At 51.9% G+C, this 16436-nt stretch overlaps 1 protein-coding gene across 2 annotated transcripts in view; it reads right to left on the bottom strand.

Moving 5' to 3' along the window:
- BSN (bassoon presynaptic cytomatrix protein) overlaps nt 1–16436 on the bottom strand; it is an 88561-nt gene that overhangs the window by 27757 nt on the left and 44368 nt on the right. For both annotated transcript variants that reach the window (XM_074550064.1, XM_074550065.1), the window contains exon 3: nt 15130–15936. In XM_074550064.1, the coding sequence (XP_074406165.1) occupies nt 15130–15936 (807 nt within the window). The remainder of the gene's footprint in view (nt 1–15129; nt 15937–16436) is intronic.

The raw sequence follows: 16436 nt of genomic DNA, 5'->3' as shown, positions 1-16436 counted from the left end.
TTTGGGCACTGTGATGGAGTCAGGAATCATGAGCTGCCTATAGAAGGACAATGTGTCTTGGTGGGGCCAATTCAATTTTCATCAGCTTTGGAACTTATTTTAACTTCAACCTCTGTTAGGAATAGCTGATAGCCACCCAGCTGCCACAGGGTGATTTGATACCCTGACCTGGATGGATGCTCCCACCAGCAGTGCTCAGTCTCTCTGGAGCCAGGAGTAGGAACTGCTACAGCTGCTGGGGTGGAAGAGCTGCAATTTTCCATCTCAAGAGCAAATGCAGCAAGAATGAAGCTGAGAAGCCAAAATGAAATGGTGAAGTTCACATAAAATGGTTGCTTCAAAAAAATTTAGAAAATCATATGAATCACATATTTACTCAATTTAATATGAACTGTGAAGGCATTTCCCTCCCCAGCCGCCCTTTCTGCAGACAGACAGATGCCTGTGGGACTTTGTGGCTCCTGAAGGCACAAGAGGAACCACCTCACTTAAACCCTTTAAGTAATTTAAGAAGCTCCACTTTAAGAGTAGTTCAGGGCCACTGCCGAAACCTGCTCCTCCAAAGGCTGGCAACACTCCCCTGACTTCCAGCCTGAAGAAAAACCCAGATTTGTTAAAAATACTTTTGCCTAGCTCTTGGTTTGCTCCTCTTCTCCTCATGTCCTATTTGCTCTCGGCAAACAGATGACTGTTGGTCATACTTAACAGCTCTGAGTAAAGCAGGAATTATGTAAAGAGGGGAATTTCACAGCTCCTTCGCAGAGCCAGCGCGGGTGTTTGTTCCCAGCAGCAGTGGGATGTGCTGCCGCAGCTCCCTCACCCGGGCCGGGCCCAGCCCTGCCCTGCCCATCCCTCAGCCTGGACCCTGCCCTGGCTCAAACAGAGCCCACACCTGCAGAGCCATGGGCAAACCCACCCTCACTTTGTGCGATTATTCCCAAACCAAATACCTGTAGGGTTGCTTTTCTTTTGCTTTGAGAATATTTTGTCTCTGAGTCAACCAAAACCCCTCTGAAATCAATGCTTACTGCTTCCACAGGCTTGGGAACCAGGTGCTTTTTGAGCTCTGAACAATTAAAATATCCTAACACCAAAAAAAAGCCCTAAAACAGCCCTTCATGTCAGAGCTCAGAGACTGCTACTTATCTCCCAGTCATGACACAAATAATGGCCAAAGGCTGCTAGCTGTGGCATGGGACAATACCAAGCATTCAGTGACCCCATCTGAAAATCCCAAACCAGATCTCTGAAATTAAGAAATCTCTATTATCGCTCCCAAAGGTGTCTCCAATTTCCCCAAACTCTCCCTTTGTGTTCCAGTGTTTTGCTGTACTTTCTCTTCCAGTATCCTAGGGCAATGAGGTCTCTGGGCTAACTGTGCAAAACATCTTCTCCCCACCTCACCTTTCTTCTGGGTTTTGTGTTGTGAGAAACACAAAGCAGAGAGAGGATTGTGCTCTGCCACGTGTTAGGACACAGAGTGATTCCCACTCTGTCCTGGGCACAGGAATTCACATTTTTGGTGAAAAGAGGCTCCCAGAAAATCTGCCTTTGAGGTTTTTCATCATTCCAGGGAAAAGGGTGGTGGAGGTGGTCCTATATCTGTTCCTTTACAGTAACTCCTTCACAAGGAAATCACAGGAGAGGGCATCAAGGGATGAGAGCAGCATGAAGGACTTGGGCTGTTCTCCAGATACTTAAGGTCTCCTAATGTAGAGTTTATTTCACTTAAACTATCTAAAATTCGGGCACCCTGTCTCAGCAAGTCACCATCTGCCCCAGGTGAGAGACGAGAGGCCAAATCCCTTGCAAGGCATCACCCTGAGTGGGTACCACTCTCTCCATCAACTCGGAGCGATAAACCCGAAACTGGGGCGGGGAGAGGGGCAGATAAACCCTCCCCTTCCCTTGCCAGCTCCCCGGCACGGCCAGCAGAGGGTCCCTGTGCCGAGCAGCCTGGGCAGAGCAGAGGCTCCTGAGCACGGCACCGCTCACCCGCAGCACGCCGCCTTATTTTAGCAGGCAGAGCAGATGGCAGTGGGAAGATGAGGAGGCAAAGCAGCAGTGAAGAGAACGCTTTGGAAATAAAACCTCATGCTCTGCTGAGGGGGTCTGGTGCATTTGGATGGTTGTAGCCAGAATGAGCTTTGAGGCAGCTCAAGGGTTCGCTGGTGGGGGACCTATAGCCATGGAGAGACAGGGAAAAGCCTGCCCTGGTTCCCAAATACTGGTTGGCACAGACGGGGACAGCTGGCGCTGGCTCAGCACGGCCTCAGTGAGGCAGAAACAGAACTGAAATAATCCTCAGCAGAGGAGGCAGAGCCCTTGCAGAGCCTTCCAGCCCTGGTGAGAGGGTGCTTGGGCTCCACTGGCTCCTGCCCACGGGGCTGGGGGAAGCTGGGACTGTTCCCTTCCCCTGTATCACCATGGATTTTTGCATGGCTGAGCCTGAACAGCTCCCAGGGGTGGATTTTCCCTGCCTGAAACAGGAGATGCTCTGCAGAGCACCCTGGGTTCTGCACCTCTCTGCAGAGCTGGGAGCACGGCACAGCACACAGGGAGCAGCCCAGCACTGAGCCTGGCCTGCAGGGTGTGCTGGGGAGGATGCTTTACCCACTCCTGCCCTGTGGCACTGCCAGCACAGCCCCCCTGTGCCCCACAGCACGGCTGCCAGGACGCCCAGAGCCACCATCCGCGTGGGACAAGAGCTGTGACACCCCAGCCTCCTCCTGTCCCCTTCCCCCTGTCACATCCCCTGTGACCAGCAGCACAGAGCACAGCAGCAACCACAGCCGTGTCCCCCAGGTCCCTGTGCCTCCACTGCGCCATCCAACACACAAAATGTAACCACAGCAGCTGCACCTTTCCAATTGTTTCTCTTCCAAACACTCCAGAAAGTTGTTTAAGTTGCAAAGTATTACCTGGGGCTTTCTCATCAGATTCTTAATTAGCTGAAACGATTTGCTTTGTTGGGGAAATGCTTCCAGGAGCTCCTGAAGAGCTTTAAAATCAGCTCTAGGAACAGCCTCAGAAGGGAAATGCATTTCAGCTGGGCAGCAAGTCCAGCAGTGGGCTACACCTCTGCCCACCCCACCCCAGCAAATTCTATTCTGCCACACAAAGAATTGAAGCAATTTTTAAGAGAAAGTTCGATATTTCCTTCTGTTGGAGCAGGAGGGTCCCCTGGCTGAGCTTCTCGAGCTGCTGTTTTCAGGCTGGGGGCACATTTAATTCCTGGATTCCTGGCATTGTCCTTGCTGGGAATTCCAGCTCCCTGCTGCTCTCAGCGCACCTGTGCTTGGCTGTGACTGCATCAGGACTATAAACCAACCACCATCCAGTCTGCAAACAACAATTTAACAACCAGTGCTAAATCCAAGCAGGATGTTTTTTTCAAAGAGAAGGTGCCAGCATTCCTGTTAATGAGCTGCTTACTTATAACAGCTCATTTTGTGTACTGCCTAAAAGATCTCACTTCTCTAGGTGCCATTTGAAGCAACATATTTAGAAACTCTTGGCAAAGTGCAAAGGAATAAATAATTTTGGATGTCCTTTTGCCAGAGGGCAGGCACATGAGTTCCTACTCAGTTTCCTGAGGGTGTGGCTACACTCCCACTTTAGACTTTGTGTAAATTTCTTATCAATTTTCTTTTGCCTGGCCAGCATTGCCTTTCAAATTTGGAATTTTACATTAAAATTAATTGGGTGGCAGAGCAGCCACTTGCAGGTGGAACCCGGTATCATCACCCCCAATGCTGGAGGTGATCAGTCCCAAGCAGATGCTGGCATTCCATCTGGGAGATCATGGAATCCTAGAACAATTTGGATTGGAAGAGATATTCAAGATCATCTAGTTCCAACCCTCAGCCATGGGCAGGGACACCTACCACTAGACCAGATTACTCCATGCCCCATCCAGACTGTCTGGGATAGGGCATGCAGAGCTGCTCTGGACAATCTGTGCCAGGGCCTCACCATCCCCACAGCAGAGAAATTCAGTTTGCACCAGAGCCATCAATGTCCTTAGGGAGCAGGCAAGCCCCTGGAGACACTGGAGCCCTGGCTGGCCCAGCCTCTGGCACTCTCCTGAGCTTTGTCAGTTCCTCAAGGGACATTTCCTAATAACTCCCCATTTTCTCAGAGTGATCACACATTTGATGGAGCGTTTTATCCCCTGGAGGCTTCTAAATATTGCCTATGCTTTCTAAATATTGCAGGGTGAACACACAAGGGAAGGAAAAGGGGAAGCCCAAGCTCTGGAAACACCTTTCCACTTGCTCACAGGAGCAGGAAAGGGATAAAAATCGAAGAAGGAAAGGAGTGCAATCACTGCTGGATCAAGCATAAGCATCTCTGTTAATGCCCTGGCTTACAATTACAATCACTTCTGTTAATAATGGCACCTCCTGGCTCATCCCTCCTACGCTCCCAGGGGCTGGAAAGGAGCTACTTTACAGCCTTATGTGAAGAAAGAGGCTATGGAAGCACTGGGGTTTTTAAGGAATCCTGTCTCACCACCAAGGAAGCTGCAGCATGGCTTCTGTCTGCCCAGAGGAGCAGCTGCTCTTAGGCACAAAAAGCCAGGGACACATAGGAAAAGGAAGCTGTTTCAGATGAAATGACAGGAGCAGGGATGATGATCTGTGCTGAACGGGTTGACTGAGGGCCAGGAAATGAACAGGGAGTGGAAAATGGAGGGACATGTCATTCCCTCTTCTGCTGTGTGGAGAAAATGCAGATGGAGGAAGCCAGGGCTCACAAGGTCCTGTGGCAAGGCTTTTAAGGAGGTAAGAGGCAGATGAACTCCCTGGAGGGGGTCAAAGTGCCTGTTAAGGTTTGGTACCCAACTCTTCCTCAGGCCAGGATGTGGGTCCCCAGAAGCCATGAAAGAATTGCCTCTGGGAGAATAGAAAATTAGTATAAATAAATAAACCTATTTCTAGCACTTGGGGCTTTGCTATCCAGCACCTGCCCTGGATAGCACATGGAGACCCCCCTTCTGCAAGTGTCACACCTCCAGAAGACAAACTGTCCCTGTGAAACATTTTCCTCTCAACTTCCATAGCAAATGTCAACCAAAAAGGCATTCAATCATGTGTTTCCACTCAGTCCCTGACCCCTGTGGCAGAAAAATCATTGGAAAACTGGCTGTGAGGTGGCCACAGGCCACACTAACAGCTCCACCACTGAGACTGAGAACCACTACACATTACTGGGTAATGTAAGAATGAAACGTTGCTCAAAATATCCATTCAGAGACCTTCCCAGGCTCAGAGTCCCACTATGCTTCAAAGAATGAGCTTGCTTTCATTTTCTATTTCACTTTGGTGTTTATTTTTGCTTCAGGCTGGTGCCATCCACCTTCCCCAGCTCATCAGCCCAGTAACCAGGCCAGGGGGAGGAGGAAGGAGCAGCTCCTTAGTGCACCTCCCTGCTCCATTCAGCTCTCTGCCTTTCCACATGCTGTGAGGTTTTGTGCTTAAATTAGAGGCTGAAGAGCCCTGGCTCACAGTGCTTGCTCCTCAGTGCTGCCCAGCAGAGGATGGCTGCATGCAGGGAATGCTGCACTGGAGCCCAGCTGAGTCCTGGGCACTGCAGCACTGCAGCACCCCGATTCCCACAGCAGCATTAATTATACAGAGCCTCCCTCTCCACCTCAGAGGAAGGCTTTGTTTCACAGGAGAGCAGAGTTTACACTGCAAAGCAGGGAAACTTGAGGAGAGGGATGATGGTGAAGGCCCAGCTCCCCATTCCACATCTCCTGGCAGTGCCACCTGATGGGACAAGCTTGTGTCCCTCCAGCAACCTGACCACCCTGCCCATGATAGGGGGATTGGAACCAGATGGGCTTTAAGATCTTTAAGATCCCTTCCCACCCAAACCATTCAGTGATCCTATGATTTAATGGAGGAAGAACAGGAACACCCAGCTGGCCACCTCCTGAGCAGTAATTTTTAACCACACCAATAATGCCATTTCTTTCCATAGAGTAAATGTCATTTCTTCCCTTGCCCAGCAGTGTTTTCTCAAACAGCCAGTGTACTCCCTGGGAGATGGGATCTTAGTCCTTACCTTGCATGGTTCACCCCAGCACATGTGGGGGAAACAGAGCATCCCAGCACACAGCAGGGCTGAGTCCTGAACTACATGACATGTGGAACACTGTTAAACCAGGGTGAGCCCCTGCATTGGCTGAGTTGTAGATCCACAAACTGTCTTTCAGGTCCTGCTGATCCTTACAGAAGGACACAGCCTTCAATAGCACACACTCTGATAAAGGCTTGGACTTTTATCAGCAGCACAGCACCCATGTCCTTCCAGTGCCTCAGCTGCCCATGTGGGCTTGTCCTGCCCACGCACTTTACCAGCACAGTTTGGATGTGGCAAGAAAGGAATCAACATAAGAGCCTGGCCTGAGCTAGCAAAACCCATCCCCAACAATCACATCCCATCATCAGCATTCCCACTGGCTTCTTCCCCAGCATGGCCACATGCTTCACCATTGGCAGCCCCTTTCCTCACTCTCCTTTTGTTCCAGGGACCTTCACAGATCCTCAAGCCTGTAGGATACAACTGCAAAGTGCCACTGGGCTCAACAGGAAGAACGACGGTGCTTTGGTAAGTGGATCAACACCAGCAAGCTCAGTCTGAGATGCTCCCATCTCAGCTGGAAAATTGAGCATCTCCACTGCAACCCAGCCCTAAAGCTGTCTCCTCCTCAGCCCACTCAGAAATCCACTGTTACAAAGCCAATTAAACGCTCGATTAAGTGTCCCAACATGTTCCCAAATAAAGCACTAACATGGCATGTTATTAAAAAAAATAGAAAGAAGAAAGATCCAGATTGTATAATGGTCTGTGAGCCCATCAGGATAAGCTGTGGCTGCTCACAGGGGTGGAAATAGGAGCTGAACAGCCAAATCCTCTCATCATCTCCCACTAAAAGAGCTGTTTCTCTGTCTGCCCATCACAGCTTTAGACTCTGATTTAGGTGGTCCCACCACCCTCATCATCTGCTGCTGGTACCTGCTCAGGGATGCTCAGGAGAGTTCCTGAGCAGGTACCAGCAGCAGATGATGAGGATGGTGGGACCACCTAAACCAGAGCATGGTGCTCCTCAGGGCATGCTGCTCCAAAGGATCCCTCCAATCCAACCCTCCCCACACCTTCTGCCTTTGCAAGAGCAGTGTCCACCACCACCTCCACCAGCAGCTCCTGCTGTGGCCAAGGGAGAGCTCTAGGACACACACAAGCTCCCACACACTCCATGAAGCAGCCTGGACTCAGGGGTCAGTGCTGCCATGTCCCACCAGACCCCAAGGAGCCATCTCATAAAGCTGACCATCACAAACATGATCCAAGCCCCTCTCATCCAAGCACTTTGTGTCCCAGGGTAGAGATAGCAATAACCTCCTGATGTTGGGTACCAGCCCCTGCACTGGGGACTGATTCTGAGCTTCTTCAGACACTCACTGTTCAATGCAAGGCACAGCCGGAGCAGGAATGAGTGTCCAGGCTGTCCCCATTCCCCTGAGAGCTCCATGCCTCCTCTGTACCATTGCCCTCCTCTTCCCCTGCCTCCCTCCATCACCTCCCGCTCTTTGCTGCAGCTGGCACAGCGTTCAGAGGGTGGCACAGGAACCCCCTCACCTTCCCCCCATGCCAGCTGTGAGTGAGGTGCCCACTGAGGTCTGCAGCAGCTCCCTGTCAGCTCCCTGGGGAGATAACAGGACATCCCTGGGTTGGTGCTGCAGGGGACAACAGTGACACTGCCCCAAGCAGCAGAGAGGCACAAGGCTCCTCCAGGCACAGAGCTCCAGGGCTGCCCCACCAGAATGGCTGCTGGCTCTGACATGAACAGCAAAGGCAGAAAACCCTGTGCTAGAACCAGGTGACCTGGATTTTGTGAATGAACTGGGTTTTTTTGCTCTCCAGTACATATATTTATGAAACCCTTTCTAATAGCTATAAAACACTATGGCAGCTTTAGTTTGTCCTGCTTCCTCTCTGTGCTTCCACTCTGCCTATTTTTACTGCCTCCAGCCTTTCATGTGCACAACAGTAACTCTTTTCAAAGCTTCTCAAGGTCAAGAAAGTCCCTAACAGGGTGCATTAGGGCAGTTATTGATCTTCTCTCAGCCTTTCCCAGAGCTGTTCCAAACTGTGAAACCTCAGTCAGGCGATGGAAAGTTACTCAGGCCCTTCCCATGTTGGTGAATTTTAATATTCATGGCACCCAAGTGGTGAGAATATCCAATCCAGTGTCCTTGCAGTGACAGCCCTGTATGTCTGTACCCATGTCCCTGCTGCAAGGTCACTGTCCCTGTCTGTCTGCCCAAGGATGGCTTGAGTGACTCTCTGAAGGATGAGTCTGTGGAAGTTTCATGGACAGAATACCACCACCCCTGAGAAGCAGATCTGCAATACCTACCAAAATAAACATTTGCTGGGAAAAGCAGTCAAAGCTTAGCTGGGGAGAACAACTGCCATGAAGACCTATTCATGTTATATGGGCAAAAAGCATTTCCCCAAGTTTTTCCTTGTCACTTTCTAGGAAACCATAATCAATACCACAAGGATGAAATTTCACCACCAATTAAAGCAGAACCCACAGCGGGGTGGTGGCTCCAAGAGCTCTTACAGACTATTGACAAGGACATCTGCAGTGGAGACTCAGGTGTCACATCTGCCCTGCTGCCACCTCAGCTCCAGCACCACGGGCTGGCCCAGAAGCAATCCTGACCTCCCCAAAGCCAAAGGGCTGCCTGTTGTAAGCCCAAATCTTCTGACTGCCTGAGCCACAGTGAGCACTCAGGCTTTGATCCTGACATATCCACTCACTTCCCAGCAAGACAGCTCTGGAGACACCTTGGCATGCTGGCCCTAGCAGCTTGCTAGCCCAGGAGCACAGCAATACAGCAGGCAGCAGCTCCAAGTCCTAGGGCACAGCAAATGTGCTCTGGAAAACCAGCCTGGCACTGGGGAAGCATGGCTCACTTCAAATATATCTTCATTTAAAAGGCAGAAATCTTCTACTTCACTCAGCCACTGCCACTCCTCTCAAAATAATGTTCAGTTTTATGAAGCATTGAAAACAATCTGCAGTGTGGGCAGTGGCTGCCTCAGAAGTATCAATCAGCAGGGTCCACATACAGCTGACATTTGTCCCTTAATAATATAATTGCAGCTAAAACAAGAAAGGAACCTGGAGCTCTGGGCTTCTTTTCTGATTAAAGAAAGGAACAGCAGTTCTTAATATAACTTTAAAGTGGCCAGAAGCTGAGAGCAGGCACAGCAAGGCAAACCCCAGTGTGTGGAGCAGTCCCAGAAGCTCCAAAAACACAACCAGCAGAAGACAAGAGCCAGCAGCAGACACAGGACTAACTTCTAATGGGGCTCTGCAGAAAATCCAGCCGCGAGGGCCAGCACAGAAACATGGACTGCATGAGGGCACCACCCACAGATGCTCCTCATCACCCATCAGGTGGGAACAACTCTTAATTCAGACTCTCCTGCAAGGTTTCAATGAGCCAGCCCCTCTCCAGCCCCGTATCTGCAGGAGGAGCTGTTGGGGAGCCCAGTGCTGCCCAGCCCAGCAGCAGGAACCGGCTTAATTACAGCAGGTTCAGCAGCACAGAAAACTCCTGAGTCACTGCGAGCTGTTAATTACCAGCCTTTAACAGGATTTGAGGGCTCAGGCCAGCGACACCGCCTTCCTCTCTCTCGTGCAGAGCTGCTGTGCAGAGCTCTCAGTTTGACTTAAGTTTATGTGACTGACCCAAATATTCATACCCTCGGGGCTGGGGTATTGTTTAAAATCATGATTTCTGCACAAAAATCTAGGAGAAACCCAGCAATCGCTGCACCCTGTGCCCTGCATCTCTGGCCACCTCTTTCTCCTGCAGAAAACTCCAGGGCCCAACCCCCAGCTCACCTTTCAAGAGTGGCACTTTGCTCTTCCTCTTGTCCCTGCAGAGGGGACTGGGCCATCCTAGCGCCCCTCTGAGCTGCAGGGACAGTGCCAAGCTGTCACTGCAGGACACTCGACTCAGGGAAAACAGCCTCAAAAGGGTGACTGACAACAGCTGCTCCCTGCTCCATCAGGAGCTGCACAACATGTCCCTGCTGCCCCTTGAGCCTGGCAGGAACAACAGGACACCAACAGGACCTGGATTCCTATGGAAAAATGATGCCTGAAAACTTAAAGCCCCTGTCCCAGCTTGTCACCCACACTCCCTGTCACCCTCTGAAGGCAGGCAGCTCTTTGGGAAGCATTTCTGGTCATCCCCTGAAGGACACAGGGCTCTCTGAGGTGGAGAGCTGCTGGATGCCCAGCACAGACACCTGTGCTCCAGAGGGCAGGTTCTTCTTCAGGCACATATATCCTGCTTTTCTGCCTTGGAAGGAGGGGGGAATGGCCCCAGACGCCAGACCGGGGCTGGAATTTCCACCCCAGGACAGTGCTGAGCTGGAGGCTCTCTTAACCCCGCTAATCCTCTTTGCTTAGGAGCTAATTACATTCCCAGCGAGAGCAGGGACCCTTGGGAAGGGGGCAGGGAGGCAGGGCACAGTCGGGAGTTGAACTCAGGCTCCTCCCGGCAGCCAGGGCAGGTGAGGCAGGAGCCGGGTGCTCCCCCCTGCTCTCCTTTTTGCTCTTCTCTGAAACGTATGTGCCGACACCAAAATAATTTTGGCACAAACCCTTTCCTCGGCTCTCCTTCTCTAACCCATCCCCCGGCTGCCGGCAGCGACGCCCTGTTCTGCACAAAGGCTGATCCCAGGGAGTTTTTTCCATCCCCCTGGAGTCCGTTTTCCAGGCATTCCTCCCCGCAGCCGAGTGCAGGAGCTGCAAGTAGGGCAGGTCAGCCCCTTGCTCAGCATCAGCATCTCGGACCTGAGCAGTGCAGCAGCCCGCCCTGGGGAGCTCTTCTGCTCAGGGACCAATTTTATGCAGCAGGAGCTCTTGGATCGTGATAAAAAGCGAGGTCTGGGGCTTTCCAGACAGTATTTGATATAGTGATCACAAGCTCTTGCAATAAATCCATCTGAAAGGGCTGGTTAGCATCTGGCTGCAGGTACCAGGGGAGCAGCAGAAGGGGAACATGTCCCATGAAGGGCTCAAGCAAACACTGCTCCTGCATCCTGTGATACCACATCCAGGACAATCACAGAATCCCAGATCTGAAGGGACCTTAAAGCTCATCTCATTCCACCTCCCTACCATGAGCAGGACACCGGACACCATCCACTGGACCAGGTTACTCAAAGCCCAATCCAACCTGGCCTTGAGCACTTCCAGGGATGGGAGGTCCACAGCTTCCCTGGGAAACCTGTTCCTGTGTCTCACCAACATGTGATAGGCACACACTATATTATATATGCATATAATGCATGTAATAAGGAGCCCAAGAGCATCAGCTGGTGAGATCAGACAGGGCAATGCAGCAGCACCACCTATGACAACCTAAAAGTTATTTTAAAAAAGGGTTATTTTTACAATGCATGGGAAAATGAAGGGAAAAAAAGCAGGTTTAGCATCTGGATGGGGTATGGTGAGAACCACAAATCAGTAAGAGGACCCTCCTGAGGATCAGGTGCCCACTGGAGGTCACAGCCTGGCACCTGGGAATCAGCAGTGCTCTGCAATGAAACTTGTCACTGCTCCTGTTTCAGGCTGGTTAATTAGGCAAAGGGGCATCCTGCCATGTTTATTTAGTAACACAACATGCATAGTTCATTTGTTCCTTAATACAAAACCCCTGGAGTCAATTGGGGTCAACTGGGGTTACTGGGAGAACATCATGCCAGCACAAGGCCAATCATGCTGCAAGCCAGCTCTTGCCAGATCACTTGTTCCCTCAGCACACTCTGCCATAAACAGGAGAGATTTCCCATGTCCCCAAAAAAATGACCCAGCACTTGGTCTTCCTGCAACAGAAATCTCTCCCCTTCCTGCATGGCACCAGGCTGAGGCTGTAGGGAATTTGGGAGAGTCCCAAAGTGTCATCTCCTAGTACTGCTCCCAGGATGCAGCTCCTGGAGGAGGTGTGAGGAGGTGGGAGGAAGCTCCAGGCACCTGTACTCCTGGTATTTCACATAAACAACTTATTTAAAGCTGGGTAACATGTATTATGGCAAGCATGCACAGGAAGTGGAAGTCAGGCACGCTTTTGGGATTCCTCTGCTGGGAATGGGCCGCCACAGTCCACACACTTCTCCAGGGATGTACTGCCAAAATTCTGCTCATATCCCCAAACTCTTCACATGCCCTAGGCTTCCAGTTCTCACCAGCACCTTCTGATCATGCCCACCAAGACCCAAAGCCAGAGGAAAGCCAGCCTTGCTGGCAGATCTTCTGGAAATTCTGGGCTCAGAGGCCCAACCCAGCTTCTCATGGGTGGGATGCTCTTGGAGCATCCTTCACCTGCATAAGAATCAGTTTACAGCAATAAGGGAAGCACAAGTTACCCTTCTCTTTGGGTGGCTCAGCACCTATGCAGCTCAGCCAGTGAGTCCACAGAAACCAGCACTTTTAGTATTTTCTCCTCTTTTGGTAGGTTTGAGTGCACTTGGCTGAACAGAGAGCTGGAGAGGAGGCAGCTCCTTGGATACCTCCCCAGGCAGCTGCACAGGGTGGGAGGGGACGGCAGGGACACAGAGCCTCCGACTCCATCTTTAGATCAGGAGTGGGATGGGAATGAAAATACCATGGCTATAATAACACATTTTTCCAGGGAAATCAGGAGTTTTAGGGGGTTGCAAATAGGGGCAACAGCCTTCCCCACTTTCTGGAAGTGACAATACAACTTTATTTGCAGGAAACACATGGTTTTAGCACTATTTTCCTACAAAACTCCATCCTTCTTCCAAAAACCAGGCCACTGTGGGCCATGCCCTCTCCCTCCCTGTGGCTGATGCTTTTTGGGCCCAGGGTGAAGCCTTGCCCAGGCTCCAGGGGTGTGTACAGAGCGTGCTGCCAACCTCAACCACAGTTCATGCTCCTCTGCACTTACCAGACTTGGGATCAAATCCCTCATTAGTTTTCACACAACTTCCAAGGGCAGCTTATAGCCAAGGTCCTAATTCATCAAGCAATTAATGGATCAAGCCTCACTACTTCAAAGAGTGAGTTCTGGTATTTGCATGAACCTCAGGCCTTGGGACAAGCCCATGTGAGCTGCAGGCAAAGAGAGATCAGACCACAGAGCAATTTTCCCAGAAGATCAAGCAAACCTAAAGCCCAACCACATTAACAGACCTTGCAATGCTTTCCTTTCCTCAGAAAGTTTTTGTTAAAAACATCTACAGCACAAGTGTTGCACTTCTTCCTCAAGTCTTATAAAAATAAATCCTGTAAACCAACCCAACCATGCAGAGCTGGACAAAGGTTCAGTATAAAGGGAAAGAAAACCCATGACAGCCTGGGTAGGATCTTGCTGTGGGTCTTCACTCTGTGTGAAGGCTCACAGATGTTGCAGGGATGAGCTGCAGCAAGAAACACCAAGAGGAGCATACATGCCAGGGTGGGTTTGCCCAAGGGTGTCCAAAGGCATTTACTGGAGAGCTCTGGCAACCTGGGCAGAGTCCAGCCTTCAAAATCTGAAATTTAATCCCAGGTGTCAGCTAGTGACCCTGGAGACAAGGGCTGGGAGAGCTCACCTTTCCCTGGTACATGCAGAGATCACCCCGTTACTGGCTACAACCCAACCCCAAATTAATTCTCTAATTAATTAATTAGCAGCCAGGTGCCAGGGAGCGTTAAAGCCGTTTCACCAATCCATGAGCTTCCTGAAGCCTGGGAACACACTGCTGCCCAGGGGGAAGCCAACAGGGTTCAGCCCTACCCAAAGAACAAACACTTGGACTCTTTCCTCACTCAAGCCCCTGGGGCAGGGTGGAGGCAGCGGGGGAGCAGCAGCAGGAGCAGAGCACTGGCATTGCAAACAGCATTGTGTACACTGAGATGGCCCTTTGGGGGTTTGCACCTCCACAGACACTCTGGGAAGGCGTCTCCTCCACTGCCAACGTGACCATGAGTAGAGCAGCAGCAGCAGCTTCAGGAAGAACAGAAAATTACTGGGTGTAATTGAAACCGCAGGGAGGAGCTAGGGACATAAAATGTAATTATCTGCCATGGAACACATCCAAGATTAGCAATCCTACTTCTGGTCATTTCAAGTTCCCATTAACTTCTCCACGTGCTGATGTTATCAATTCTGTGTCTTAACTGCAATATGCAGCACTTCCAGGAGCAAGGCCTGGGCCTCCTCTGGCCAGGGTCTCAAATCACTTGTCCAGGAGGAGGTGAAGGAAGATGTCCCTCCCTAGGTGCCAAGGTGGAAGGGCTAGGAGGATGCTCCAGCTGAACCACTTGCACCACTCTCCTCTCTAGGCACCAGTAGCTAGAACTGGCTAAGGTGCTTCTTTGGTGCTTGGGAAGATGATCTGTGTGGGCATCACAATTCAGAGACACTCTCAACTCTAACAGGTAAGACTGGGTGGACTTCAGACCATCTCAGCCTCTGTTCTCCTCTCCTTGCACTCCATCTCAGCAGGCTACAGAATTCAACATCCAATTCACATCCATACAACACTGGGCATTCCCACATCCACCCTATGCACAGCCCATTCCATTGTCCTGCACCCAGGCTCCTCTTGCTGAGGCCCTGACACTTTCTTGCCCTGTATCATCTTCCTTTATGCCTCACTATTTGAGAATGCAGGAGCTGCAGAACATCCCTCATTAGCCTCATCTCCAGTCTGCCCAAGGGCTCCTTCCACAGCAAGAGGAAGAGGACACAAATTGGTGACTGGCACTTGCATGACCTCACCCTTGGACACCTTTGGGGACAGGGGGCACTGCTGGGGGTGCCCTTAACAACAGCCATGCCTTGTTCTGTTCCTTGCATGAAATCAGTGTAGACATATGAAATCCATGTCTTTGCCAAGAGGTGAAGGACCATGGACTCCAGCCCTGCAGCTTGCCCCAGGAGGAAAATTAGCTTCAGCAGTTCCTTAAAGGCTTTTTCATAGCCCTTTGAAAGCAAGCACCCCATCTTCTCTCCATTTTAAGCAAGGAGAGAGGACACACCCTGGGATCAGAAGACGCCCACCCCGGCACCCCCTTACCTCCACGAGGTGAGGCGTGGGGTTGAAGCCGCACATGTTGCAGACCTGCTGCCGGCAGGTGGTGCAGGTGTTGTAGTTGGGGGGCTCAGCGGAGCCCACGTTGATCTCAGCCTTGCAGAGGGGGCACGAGACCCTTGCTTTCGGCACTTCCTTTGGCTTGACACCCTGCTCGGCCTTGCCCGGCTTCGCCGCCGCCGCGGCACCAGCCCGGCCCTGCGCCCCGGGGGCTTTGGGCCCAGCCTCTTTGCTGGCGTCGCTGAAGACAATTTTTGGAGGCACTTTGCCAGGAGACGGCTGGCTCGGAGCAGGGGCCTCTGGCTGGACAGACATGAGCGTGCTGGCCTGGGTCAGGAGGGATGCCCCAAAGCCAAAGAGCTTCCCTGTGAGCCCCTCCTGGGGCTGCTCTGGTGCTCCAGCCCCGGGGGCCGGGGCAGCAGGCTTTGCCCCCGCATCTCCCGGCGTCTTTCTCTGCTCAGAGGGGGAAGGCTTGGCTTGCTGATGCTGCGGGGAGGCCCTGGCCTGATGCTGCGGGGAGGACCTGGCGGCCTCCTGAGGTTTTGGCTGTCCTTGGCCGTGCGGTTCCCTCTGCGGCGTTGCGGGCTGAGGTTTGGGTTGCTCCTGTGGCAGGGGGCGGGGGGCTGGCGGGGTCTTATCTGCAGCGGGGGGCTGTGGGTGCTTGGCTGGGGACTGGGAGGGGGACGGGGAGGGGGAGTGCAGCTGCTGCTGGCTCTTGGAGCGAGGAGCGGTGGTCATGTCCATCCCCAGCGCCCGCTGCATCTGGCAGTTCAAGCACAGCCATTCCTTCACCTGTGAGACAAGGAGAGGACAGGGGCAGTGAGTGATGGGCTGGTACAGCTGCCTGCAGGTAGCCCCAGCACACCCTTACCTCTCCCCAAACAGACCCCACAGAGCCACAGTCATCAGCCCCTGAAAGACATTTTGGTACCATGTTCTTCAGTAGCAGTACCTTGCAGTCAGGGCAAGCAGCCCCCATCTGTCACAGGTACCCACGGCACAGCATGCCAGCGTGAACGCCAGCTTTAATTAGCCTTGGGCTGCTTCCAAGGCTTCTGCTGTGAAGTGACTGCTTGCCATGAGGCTCTGCCTCTCCTGGGGGAAGAGGGGCCTTTCCCAGGCCTCACAGCTCCACCAACTCCCCAGAGCCCATTTTCTCCCTCCTGACCAGAGATACCAAAGAGAATAGCCAAGGCCAAATGAGGAAACACCACTGTGCCATGCTCAGCGCTTCCCTGGGGCTAGCAGAGATGGATTTTCTGGAATCAGTGCAATGACTATGATATTCCATC

The sequence above is a fragment of the Zonotrichia albicollis genome, chromosome 12 (assembly GCF_047830755.1).
Source record: "Zonotrichia albicollis isolate bZonAlb1 chromosome 12, bZonAlb1.hap1, whole genome shotgun sequence".
Lineage (NCBI taxonomy): Eukaryota > Metazoa > Chordata > Aves > Passeriformes > Passerellidae > Zonotrichia > Zonotrichia albicollis.
This window is presented reverse-complemented; position numbering and strand designations above follow the sequence as displayed.